The following is a 12,844-nucleotide window of genomic DNA, read 5'->3' as shown; positions in this document are numbered from 1 at the left end:
CCCAGAAAATCCTTTAAAATTTCCTGTAAAGCTTAGCACAAATTGTTCTCTCTCAGTCCTTGGTGACTGCATGCTAGACTGCCCAGGGCCCTATCTGCATGCCATCCTAGAGACTGACGTTCACTTCTTAATTACTCTAATAAAGCTGATTTTGTACATGTTGTGGAGCGCCAGATATAGGTGGCATCTAAAACATTTGAATGTTCCTACAGCAAGATGCTCATGGTACAAAAAGCATACAGGAAGCAAAGGAGGTAAGATGCCCATCTTCTCGCTCACATCCACTCCAGACAGAGACTGCCCGAGAAGGATGCAGACAGAATAACGTCTGCTATAAACATTAGTTTTCTCCTTTTTACTTTTTGCAGTGTGTGTACAGATAAATACACATGAATTAAAGGCCCATATGCTGTGACTTAACTGAAGATTTTCCTCAGAGCCCTATATTAGAGGCACCGTTTTGTCATCACACTTGTAAGGGAGCTACGTTTCAAGTATCAACACTGGTGCACATGCTCATTGGCTTTCACTGGGAAGTGAATATTCAAAGCAACTTAGAGAGTTCATAGGTTATTCAGTTCAAGTCCCATTATTTTACAGATGAGGAGACTGAGGACGTTTCAAGTATCAACACTGGTGCACATGCTCATTGGCTTTCACTGGGAAGTGAATATTCAAAGCAACTTAGAGAGTTCATAGGTTATTCAGTTCAAGTCCCATTATTTTACAGATGAGGAGACTGAGGACCAGAGAGGAGGAGTGATAACTTTAAGACAAGTTAACAGGGAAGCTGTAACCTTGGCTTCTGATTTACGTGGTATTTAATGCTGGGGGTACAGAGATACGATACAGCCTCTGCCCTCAAGACACTCTGACACATGCCATAAAGAAAAATGCTATTGTGGGATGAATTCATGAGTTCAAAGTACATGGAGTCACTATAAAGAGACAACTAACTTTGCCTAAGATATACAAGGAGAGCTTTATAAATGGGAGATATTGGAGCTGGATCCTGAAGAATGAATAGTATTTCTTCAGAGAGACACTTCTATCCAGTGCTTTTTTACAACACTTGACATGGCCTGGACAAACACTTAACAGCAAGTGCACCATAAGGCTGGTGTGTACTCTGTATATGAAAGTCCTTAAAGCTTTAAATAAATTATTTCCACCACAGTCTCTATCTACTGGCTCAGAAATAATATGAAGAAAATGGTAAATGAATATAGTGTATTTCCCTGAAACATAACCTTCCTAGTTGATTTATTGGGAGAAGAAAAGTAAAGAAGAATCTGGTTAACTGAGTATAGTACCTTTTTAAAAAGGTGAGTTTTGTTTTTGGTGTTTTTTTAAATGAACTCTCATCCACATAATATTAAAAGGAGCATGATGGCAGGACTCTACTAGAAAGAAGGGCTATCTATATGATTGGCTGTTACAGAGGGAGAGACATACAATGCAGCAAGATACATAAACTTGTAGAGGCCCATCTTGTGGGCTTGTGAGATGCTTTGTAATAAGCATACTGCGTGCTAAAACATGACACTCCTAACTTCTAAATTCTTGTGAAATTTGATCATTAATGGCAAATATTGACAGCAGTTAATTATATATTGACAGAATAATTAAGAGGAGATAAATGAATATGGAAGTTTTACCTCCAGAATCTCAATTCTTCTCTCTTTCTCTGCCAACTGCTTTCTAAGTAGCATTATTTCAGCTGATGCTGGATTTAATTTGGGGTCTAAAGTTTTTATTACCTGTTTAAAGGAAAAAAACAAATCTCTTATGTTCACTTTATCTTGTCAAATACTAAAATAAGGACACAGTGTGTAAAATCTGTGTTAAGTGGAACATTATCCAGAAAGTGATCCAGGAACTATAACTTGTTTTACATTCTAATTTGAGTAACAAAAATAACATTCTACAGACTAGAAATGGTATAAAAATTCAGTACAAAAATGGGAAGATACCCATCCCCAAATCAAATTTCCTTCTCCAGGCTCAGTACTCAGAAATAGTTACTTAGCCTTATCAAGCTTTGAGCACTGAGGTCTTGAAATAACCCTTTTCTACCTTTAACTTGAATCAGATAAAATAAAACATTTTTTTAAATTAATTAAAATGAATTCAATAGTTATATGGGAACTTGCTAACTGTAAAAAGTAGGAGTAACTAACACACAAAAAAATTCTTAGCAACAATCTTTTACTACCATTATCTAGTTAGATGTAATTCAATATATAAGATAAATATAATAGACATTGATGATTTTGTCTGCAAATTCTAGAGTATTCAATCATATCCATGTAAATTACCAAATGTGAGCAAAATCAAAGTTTGATCAGAATGTTGTTCAGAGACTGAACTAAACTATGTAGTCAGCAGTATGGTAGCAAATCAACTCAGAAATATTAGGTATAAATTACAAGCAAAACAAGTTTCCAATAATAAGGTCATCTGTATCACCTAATTACAAATCTATTTTAAAAGATTTAAAATTTAATGACAAGAAAATTTCATCTATGTTTATAGAGGTAAAGAAAAAAGACTAGAAAGTAATATCCCTAAACATTACTGTGGTTCATTCAAAATGATTCACTGCTAAACGTGGCAGATGGGGCTGTAGCAGTTTACCAGAGTCAGGGTAACTGACTCTTATGAAGTACCTCCCCTTATGAAGTACCTCCTCTTATGAAGTACACATTGTAAAAGCAGACACATTAGTTTTGAAATCATAATTTAATTACAAAGAACACATAAAAATTGGTTGCCTCTAAGTGATAGAAAGTATGGTTGTGACTTTTCTATATTTTCTGAGCTTTCTATCATGTACTTATGTTACTATTTTAACCTCTCCCCTGAAATAGTGTAAGGGTAAAAAATGAAATCATGTTTACCAAAAAAGCGACTATTTTTTAAATGATAATATTTGATGATGGCAAGAATACAGTATTCGTTGTCATTGCTTTGTCTAATTAGTTATAATACTTTTAGAATATCATGTAGAAATACATGTCAAGCATCTTAAAAATGTTCTTATCCTTTGACCCAAAAACTTTGTTTGGCATTAACCTAGGAACAAGATTAACATAATAAACCAAAATAAGGGGAAACTTTCTGTATAAATATATTTCCCATAGCCTTATTTCTAGGAGCAAAAAAGAAAAAGACATGGAAACAAACTGTTTCCAACAATAGGATGTTGACTAAGTAAACAATGATATATCTACTCAACTGAAAGAATATTATGTAGCTAACTCTTTAATTTTGCAGTCTGCTCCATACACAAGTGTATTGTTTGCTGCTGTATTCCCAGTGCTTACCGTAACAGGTGCTCGATAAATATGAAGCTACATTTATATAACATGAGGACATTAAGTTTAAAAATACAAATCGCACGATCAAAATCATACGTGATACGATCATACAAATTGCGTGTGTGGGTGTGTTATGGTAAACAATCACGGAGATAATAGGCACTGAAAAAAATGCACTGTTAACAGCAGTTGTCTCTGGGAACCTTTCAATAAATTTTCTACTGAAAGCATTTACACACTTGTAACAGAGACACTGAACTGTGGCAGACTGCCCCGATGTTTAGCAAGTCGGCCTCCTGAAGTTGGGTGCAGCCACGTGCCTGAGTTCTGCCCACTGAAATGCAAGGGAAGAGATTTACGCCAGATCCATTACGTATGTCCCATACGATCTCGGCTGTCTTCCCTCCTCTGTAGCTAGACAACGTCGAGTAAATCTGAGAACCCCTTAGTGAAGAAGGCTGACCCTTCGTCAGTCGGGGGCTCTGAATGACTGCATAGAGTACGGCCCCTCCCACACTGACTGAACTTCGTGTGATCAAGAAGGGAACTCCTATCTATCTTGCTAAGCCTTGAGATCTTGGGGCGTACCTGTTGCTGCAGGTACTATTTACACCTTAATAAATAAAAAACTTAAACATAAAAAGGGAAGACATGTTAGCAGTATTTTAAGGCTCTGTCATAAAATTCTCTTCTTTTATTCAGTAACTAGAAAAGGGCACATTAACATTCTCTGAGAATACTTACAGTTAATTAGGAAAATATATTCATGGAAATAAAAGATTTTATGAGAACAGTACTTACAGATAATGAAGAAAAAGTATGAAATAAGGAAAAGAATAATTAGTCTGGTGAACATTTAGACTGATCTTTAACTGTCTAATACAGACTTCATGCTAAAACAATTTAAACAAGTTTGCAAAGCTCAATTTTCACAAAGGCAAATGTTCACTGTAAGAGCTAAAGATTACATACCTTACAGTAGTCAGTTTCTCTATATGAGGTCACTACAATCAACATTTAACTGTCCCTATGAAGCCATGTGTAGTATTTTCTGATGCTGATGAGTGAGAGGGAAAGAACATGAGGACTGAGGTGGAGATGCACCAAGAACCTGACTGGCAAGGCAGGGCAGTGGGGAGCAAAGCAATGTGACATAGATCCAAGAAGAGGTGGGACAGGCCCAATTAGAACCCAAGTCACAAAGACTAAAACCCTGAAAGATAAGCCACTCACATTTCTTGCTTTCTCTAAGTACATTTTGTATCTTTCCTCCATTGCTTTCATATCTTCATCTTTCTTCTGAAGAGCAGCTTCAAGTTCGTTGATCTTTTGTACTGTTATTGAAAAGAAAATGAAACATGACCAATTTAAAATACTCCCTCCTCACATAAAAAAATTATATTTTCTAAAGACTGATAATGAGAACTTAGAAGAGAAACATTTTATTTCTTCTTTGTAGTCAATTCTTATCTAAAACTTTTGAACTACACCCAATATATCCCCGATCATTTTGTATTATTTTTTCTTAAAAAATATCTCTAATCTGCTTTACTGAATTATTTTTCTCCCTCCTATCAAGTATTTCATTGAGCAAATACACCTTACAATGTAAGCACAACCATCACAAAATAAAGCATTCTTTCTACAAGTTTGAAGTTCATTTTAATCTGATTATAAATTATTTTATTTACACTTCCATAGTATTAATTTTATTATATTTTACAATGTTTGATACTCCTATATATCAATCAGGTCATTTTATTAGATTTACCTTTTTTTTTGCTTTAGGATATGATCATTTATTAATTACTTAAATCACTAAAAATTATTATGATTCTTATTTGCGATGTATGTATCTGCATTGCCTGAAGACTTATATACACAGTTCTTGCATCCTTCAACTAAAAAAGTCAAGTCTTTACATAAAGTCTGATCCAGGTTTTTACAAATACCTACCATTCTGGTTTACATCTGGCTGGAGGTCTTCAATGAGCTCTTGTTTCTTCTGTAATTCTTCATGGACCTCCGTTAGTTTTTCCCTAAGTAGTGGAAAGAGCATGGAGCTTTGGAGCCAAACAGACCTAAGAATGAAAACTGGTTTCTGCCACATAACATTTGTGGACTGTGGGCAAGTCACTTTCTGATCCTTAGTTTCTTCATCTGTGAAATGGGAATAATACCTGACAAATATTCTAGGGGTTGGTTATGAGGATGTAAACTGCCTGACACATGGTGAGTGCCAAAAATTTTACAGTTTTCCCCTTGCCACCCTTGCTTCCTAAGACAGTTAAAGTAAATATTTTATAGGTTAAACATCCCACACTTCCACATAATCTAGTTGTGACAGGTGTCTGCTTTATAAACTCTTCAAATGACACTAGCGATTAAAAAATGTAGGAGATTGGGATCATGAGCAGGTAGGCTGACCCTTTTACCATGTTTTTCTTTTCACTTTTGGTGGCAGTGGTGAACAATGAATTGGCATCAGGGTTTTTACTTTTAATAAACAAAATCAGAAAAGGATATTAATAACTTCAGAAGCTTTTAAGACCCTTCCCCTCTCATATTTGAAATGAATATCAGTTTTACTTACATATGAGCTTCCAACTTCTGCTTTAGTTTGCTGGACTATAAAAATTAGAAAAAGTTGCTGTAAGATAACTATTGTGACAAATAAGTTTTCCAGACATTGAAATCTCTTTACCTCCTTTTGAAGGGATACAATATAAAATTATAAATGTTTTAAAAATTTGTATTTCTAATAACATCCTTTTAAAAAAGAAGATTTTAGGTATATTCTTACTTCAAAGAAGAAAGGGAAAGAGAATAGGAAATTAAATTAGGAAGAGTAAGTATAATAGCAGAAAGAAAAATACTTCATATTTTTGAATACAATGAAAATAAAATATGAACTCGAAGGAAAATAGCAAATGCAAGCTGAACATGATATATTGAGGAGTATCAAACATTTAAACTCCTAAAAAATCATCCATCTAAAACACAAATTTTAAGATTTTAGACCTTCACTAAAGAATAGACTTAATGAACAAAAATAATTATCTCTATAATAAAACTTTATCATTATAAATGCAAGCACTTTCCATATTAACATCAAAATGAAGCAATTGGATTTTGTTAAAAAATAAAATTTAAAACACAAACTTTCCTCTTTAAAAGAACAGGAATTTAGATTGCAATGCTAGTTCTGTATCATCTACCAAATAGTTTGAAGAGTTTAAAATATATAATCTAAAATGTAATTTGGACACCAATAAATTTTTTTTAAAAGATAAATTTAAAATCCTTAAAACACTGCAATCCAAAATGACTACCCCAAAATGATCCCATTTAAAAAATTTTTTTAATGTGGCTTTAAAAAATTTGTATTAGAGAGGTTACAATACCGTATATATGCACATATGAGATGCCGCCATGCATGAGACGATTTCTATTTTCCAAGCCCCCAGGGAAAAAAGAGAAAATCATATAAAGCATATAAAAGACAGAAAGGAAACTCAACCCTTTCAAACTTCCTTTTCATCTCTTTATTTACTCTCCCTCATCAATACAAGTATAGTTACCTAACATTCTATCCAATCAATATCTAACACACATCTAGCCCTATCTTTTTTTTTTTTTTTTGGAACAGAAGAAGTTTTATGGAAGGGCCAAGCAAGGAGAATGGGCAGCTTATGCTCAAAAAGCCTGAACTCCCTGATGGTTTTCAGGGAAGAGTTTTTATAGGCAAAATTTTGAGGGAGGGCTGCAGGGTGCATGACCTTTCTCTGATTGGTTGGTGGTGAGGTAACAGGGAAGTGCTCTAGAAATCGTGTGCTCAGCCTCAAGTTACCATCCTCCACCTGGGCGGGGATCTTACTTCCTGTAGAAGAACTCAGAGATATATTGTTATGTACATCCTTTGAGGAGGAACCAGGACCATGCTTCATCTGCACTGTTGTTTCTTGACTGCTTCTCCTCTGTTTCTGCATTCCCTCCCTTCCCTAATTAGTAACTGTTTGAATCTGCCCTTTAGAACTCAGGGAAGGTCTAGGAGGCCAAAGCCTTTTTCCTTAAAACATGAAATGGGAGACAGAGAAAGACTTTTGTACCCGGGAGGGCCCTACAGGGTCCCGCTCAGTTTCAAGCATGCTTATTGGGATCATTGTTTCTAAGCCTTTTCCATGAGCAGAGCTAGGAAATATGCACACACACACATACACAATGCACATACACAACATACTTTTTTGTATGTAGGTTATAGTCAATAAAAAGGGCTTTTTGTTGAAATGAACATTTTGTCCTTCATTTTGCTTCCTAGACTCCCAATAGCATAGCCCACTGAGGAGCTATTGGCACAAAGCCCATTCAGTATTTTGAAGTCTTTGTGGAGGAAGAAAGCAGTTCTTCAAATTGAGTTTATGGATCCAACTCCCATTTCAATGTTGTTCCTTTTCTCTCTCATATATTAGTTCAAAAAAATCTCTGCTCATCCATACCATTTTACAAAGTCTATTTATATTTTCCAAATGCCAAACTTTCATCAAATAATTCTCTTGGGGGACTGTGTGAGATGCAAGCTGTTGCAGAAAAGAAGAGGAAAGAATGGGCTGTAGGTCAGCCCACCTGTGCTTTGCTCTCATTCTTTCTGTGAGTTTGCTAGTTCCAAGTCCAGACTAAGAATGAGGTTCACAGGTTGCTAACACAACAGAAACACACCTTCTTACGAGGGATATTAACAAGAATATGGCCCTGAGTCCTAATTTTAGCTTAAATGCTAGGCTATAAAAGAAGTACAAGGGGCACTAGGTTAAGGAAGGATTTAGTCTATACTGAAAAGCATGAAAATAGGGTGGCAAGTGCAAAAGAATCAAGGGCAGATATTCAGTTTCTGTCACACTTCCCAATGGAAACAGAGGAAAATATTTGCTGTAATACTTGTGTGGTCTTGAAGACAGGTCCAATGTGTCAGGTATGACATTAGCCCTATCTTTTTGTTGTTGTTTTAGTTAAATACATTCCTCCCTCAATTATTACTTCTTTTCCTCTCTGCATATAGAGATTGAACTATATAAACATCGCTAGTTCTATTCAGATTTAGGCTGTTTGATCTTTTTTAAGTCCTCTTACCTCTGCCCTCACAATTATTTGCCATCAAAAACCATGAGAAATGGCAAGGCCATGAGTCTGTATGAAAGGAGGGAAGAAATAAGCGGTGATGTACTTCAAGACTGCTTTAAGATTTCTGTCCTTTGGAGGTTGATGTGACCTACTTCTTGAATGTTCTTTTGGTAGAAATCATTTTCTCATTCTCTCTTTTCCTCTATTCTGACTGCAGATTACTCTCACTAGGGTTTTCTCAGGCCAGTCCTGTTGGGATCCCAGCAAAACTGTGAAGGCCTCAATTGTAGCATGCTCCCAATCAGGAATTACCATGAACTTAAGGGTAGCTGTTGAAGTAGGGCAGATAGAAATCACCTTCCAATCCATATGATCAATTTATAGGCTCCAAGTTGGCAAAATCACTGCATCTGTTATGCAGATATATACGGTATTTAAGGGCACCCCCCATGATAAGGGTAGCACTTTCAAATACAAGATTAATTTGGACATCAGGACCTATTACAGAGAGTCCATACATAACAGAATTATCCTAACTTTTAAGTTCCTTACACTTTCTCCTTCAGACTTGGAGCCTTGTTCTTGCAAAGACTTCTGGAGGTCCTCAATCTGCTGCTGCAATTCTCGAATTTGTTCTTTGCTCAGCCTATTATAAGATGAATCACACGTGTTCATTTATACTGAAAGTCAAAGTAGTTAAGGGTCTATAAAGGTGCATTTATGCAATTTAACTCATAAAGTATACATTTAATAGCAATAACCAAAGCTGAACGATTATCTGTGGCTAGGTATAATATATGGTATAGTAGCCTACTTTCAAGGAAATATTCTTTAAAAAAAAGACATTTTTATCCTAAAAGCATATATGGCCACATTTAAAAATTTAAGGTTCTTAATGAGTCAGTGGCAAAGCATAACATTTCTGCACTGTACTCACTGGTATAAAAATCAGAAAACTAGCTCAGTTTTCCTTCAGTTGTATTTTTAATGAATGGAAACTAGGTTTCCATTTCTTGTTTCAGATTTCACAGGGTGTTGGGAGAAGAGGAAGGCCACCATCTTCCAACCATTTCTTCATGACTTTTATTTCAACTAAAGAGATTGGCACTAGCAACTACTGCAGCTTTTTAACTTGGCAAAATCTCATTACAGATGGGTGGGATGGGGGTGGGGTGGAAGGGAGGTCTAAGAGGGAGGGGATATATGTATACATATAGCTGATTCACTCTGTTGTACAGCAGAAACTAGCACAACACTGTAAAGCAATTATACTCCAGTAAAAAAAAACAAAAAAAACCAAAAAACCCTGCTCAATCATTACTGCCATTGAAGTTACCAGCAAGAGAGAGAGTTACTATCTGTCTGACTTTCTCTCTTCATATATATATATATATATATATATATATATATATATATATATGACACAACACACCTGCCCATCATGATACTCCATTTTTCCAATATTACAGTTATCACATAATAATTATCTATTCACATGTCTATCTTCCTATATTAATAGCTGAAACTTAGGATCTCCAGTGCTGATATTGAACCATATAAAACAGCAATATTTAATGGTCTCTTCAGAAAGCTAAAACGTTATTTTTCTTTTAACTGCAGTTGATGTAATAGCATACATACAAGTTGAGAGACAAGGTTCAAGTGTCTTTAAAATTCCTGGTGGTCTCTAAGATCCAATAAAGGTAGGTCAGATAAATCCAAATACCTTCATTATCAGTATGCTATTTATAAGAGGCAGGTTAGCAAAGTGGTTAAAGAGCACAGACTCTGAAGTCAGATTGACAGAGGGTTCAAATGCAGGATCCAGAACTTACTAGCTGTGTAACTCTGGGCAAGTTACACCTTGCACCTCAGCTTCCTCGTCCATAAAAAAAGAGATAATTATAGTTACTACTTCATAGAGTTATTGTGAGAATTTATTGAGTTAATATAAAAAAGGGCTTAGAAAAGTGCCTGACACTAGTAAGCGCCACATAAACGTTATTTTTTTTAAACATTATAATTTTTGAACACCTCATTGATATCAGATAAGTACACCATTTGCTTTAAACACATTATCTGTAATCTTCATAAGAACCTGCAAATAGGTGTCATCTCCAATTTATAGCTGAGGACACTAAGTGTGAATTTAAGTAACTTGCCCAGTTTCAGTAGAGGTGGGATTCAAATTTGACTCCACAATCTATGTACCATCTATGCGCAAGACTCCAGCTGAAAACCAGATTGTCATTTATTCATCTGTTAATTTTTTGTCATTTATGAAGACATCTAAATGAAATTCAAGAATAAGCAACCTGCTTTAACAAAGGCTGCTAAAAATAATGGGTAGTGAGAGATGAAAAAACAAAAATCGAAACTTGTGCAAATCCTAATTATTTGAACTACAATGATATCTTCCACGTCTGCGAATCAAGACTCTGTGGTTAGGTAATGAAGTCGCTACGACTATCTATTATGAAGGAGTGTGTCAGTCACCTCTGCTCAGTTTCCAATTCGTTCATCTTGCGCTGCTTCTGTTCCAGCTGCTCCTGAAGTTCTTCAATACGTTCGTTCTCAGTACCTTCCTGCTGTAATCGAAGCATCTTATTTTCATGCTGCAGACGAATAAACACCTCCCTGATGTTAAAAAGCAATTAAAAAAAAATTTTTTTAAGTATAAGAGTTTTTTAAATTCTTTGCTTTTTAAAAAAAATTCCTGTCCACTTGATAGCTCATTTTGAAACATTACCAAAGCTTCTGAAAGTTCTTAAGAAAAAACTGTGCCCTGTAGGACTATGTCTCAAAAAAACAAATGGTAAGCTTTTAAAGGTACAGGTATAAGATTATATTATATATCAATAAATGTTTATTATGTAAATCCCTAAGAGATGATATGAATTATTTTACTTTGATAATTTAGAAACTATTCACACTAGAGGTAATATATAGCACATCCTTAGAAAACATATAAATAAAAAGCAGTAGATTTAAGAAACTACAGTTTGCTCAAAATTTTTAAGTATACTTTTATGATAATGACAGTCATATGACTGTCTCTAGACTTTTTGTTTTTAGAAAAAATTTTTATTAAAGGTTTACATACATGTTTTTAAAAATGCAAATGATAGGAAAGGTATTAAATAAAAAAGTAATGCTTCCTACCTGCTGCCCTCCTAAATTCCATTCCCCAAAAGCAACTAATTTCAATTAATCACAATATTTGTTCCTCTGAATGCCAGCACCATCACTTTAAAAAAATGGCTATTTTTAAATGATTAATATCACTGGATATTACTAACTAAAAAGTGCAAGTTAGTTTCCAGCCCAGCATGTAAAGAGCTCTATCTTAACAGCAAAAAACTGAACAAATTGAAAATCAACAACTTTATAAACATTATGCAAAGTGAAAGAAGTCACTCACAAAAGGACACATATTATATGATTCCATGTATATGAAATGTCCACAACAAGCAAATCCATAGAGACAGAGTAGATGACTGGTTGCCTGGAGCTGGCGATGGAGGGGAGGCAGGAATGGGGAATGACTGCTAATAGGTACAGGGTGTCTTTTGTGGAGGATGAAAATGTTCTAAAACTAGATAGTGATGATGGTTATACAACTCTGTGATTACACTAAAAACCACTGAACTGTATATCTGTAAACGGGTGAATTATATCTCAATAAAGCTGTTTAAATAAAGAGTAGAATTAGAAGTAATTAACAAATAAAACTGTTGCCACAAAAAAGGAAAATAAAATTTTATACCAGATTAGTCAAATACCTAGAAATAAACATAGCTGTAAAATACCAAAATAAAAGTTAGGTCAAAAGGAACCTCTAAAATTTGTATTTTATTTAACTCCAGCTTAATCCTCCTGCAATCGACAGCTCCTCTCCTATTTTTTTCACCAGTGTGGATCTGAATGCCAAGTATTAAAAAGGTTTTCCATAGTGTTTAAAAGAGGAAATTCCTGTCCACTCAATAGCTGTCATCTTAAAGTATTACCAAAGAGATTAAGGATAAAAAAATAAGTTCAACACAATAAAGGCTGTATTATAAAAACTAGAATATATTATTCAGCTAGTGAAAATTTATTTCTGGTAAATTTTTAAGCTTCCATAGTAACAGTAACAATCTGATTTAGAAAGCATAAGCATGAGACAAAGTAATTTTCAAGCCATATGACTCGTAAAATGGAAAATGTTAAAGGCTTAGAAATTTACAAAAGGAAGAAGAAATCCCGTTTCTAATATTAAGTATGGGTTATCAATTAATAAAAACAAGTTTACCTATACTCCACTGGCATAATCTCAGCAGCAAGATTCTCATAGCTTTTTGTAGCAGATGCATCTAAACAACATCAACAACAAAAAAATAGATTAACATTTCAGTATATCTACCATT

The 12,844-nt window shown here is 34.7% G+C and overlaps 2 protein-coding genes across 4 annotated transcripts in view; one reads left to right on the top strand and one right to left on the bottom strand.

Moving 5' to 3' along the window:
- Positions 1-12,844, bottom strand: part of HOOK1 (hook microtubule tethering protein 1) — a 65,785-nt gene that overhangs the window by 5,810 nt on the left and 47,131 nt on the right. For 2 of the 3 annotated variants that reach the window (XM_007164363.3, XM_007164364.3), the window contains exons 14-20: positions 12,730-12,790; positions 10,935-11,075; positions 8,991-9,084; positions 5,914-5,948; positions 5,277-5,359; positions 4,554-4,654; positions 1,659-1,760 (exon numbers count right to left, since the gene is read on the bottom strand). In XM_007164363.3, the coding sequence (XP_007164425.1) occupies positions 1,659-1,760; positions 4,554-4,654; positions 5,277-5,359; positions 5,914-5,948; positions 8,991-9,084; positions 10,935-11,075; positions 12,730-12,790 (617 nt within the window). The remainder of the gene's footprint in view (positions 1-1,658; positions 1,761-4,553; positions 4,655-5,276; positions 5,360-5,913; positions 5,949-8,990; positions 9,085-10,934; positions 11,076-12,729; positions 12,791-12,844) is intronic. The other variant, XM_028163434.2, reaches the window with a different exon arrangement.
- LOC103014389 (cytochrome P450 2J2) overlaps positions 1-12,844 on the top strand; it is a 125,953-nt gene that overhangs the window by 75,246 nt on the left and 37,863 nt on the right. The window lies entirely within an intron of this gene.

Source organism: Balaenoptera acutorostrata, chromosome 1 (assembly GCF_949987535.1).
Source record: "Balaenoptera acutorostrata chromosome 1, mBalAcu1.1, whole genome shotgun sequence".
Taxonomy (NCBI): domain Eukaryota; kingdom Metazoa; phylum Chordata; class Mammalia; order Artiodactyla; family Balaenopteridae; genus Balaenoptera; species Balaenoptera acutorostrata.
The sequence above is the reverse complement of the archived record's forward strand: the minus strand, read 5'-3'. Positions and strand labels throughout refer to the sequence as shown.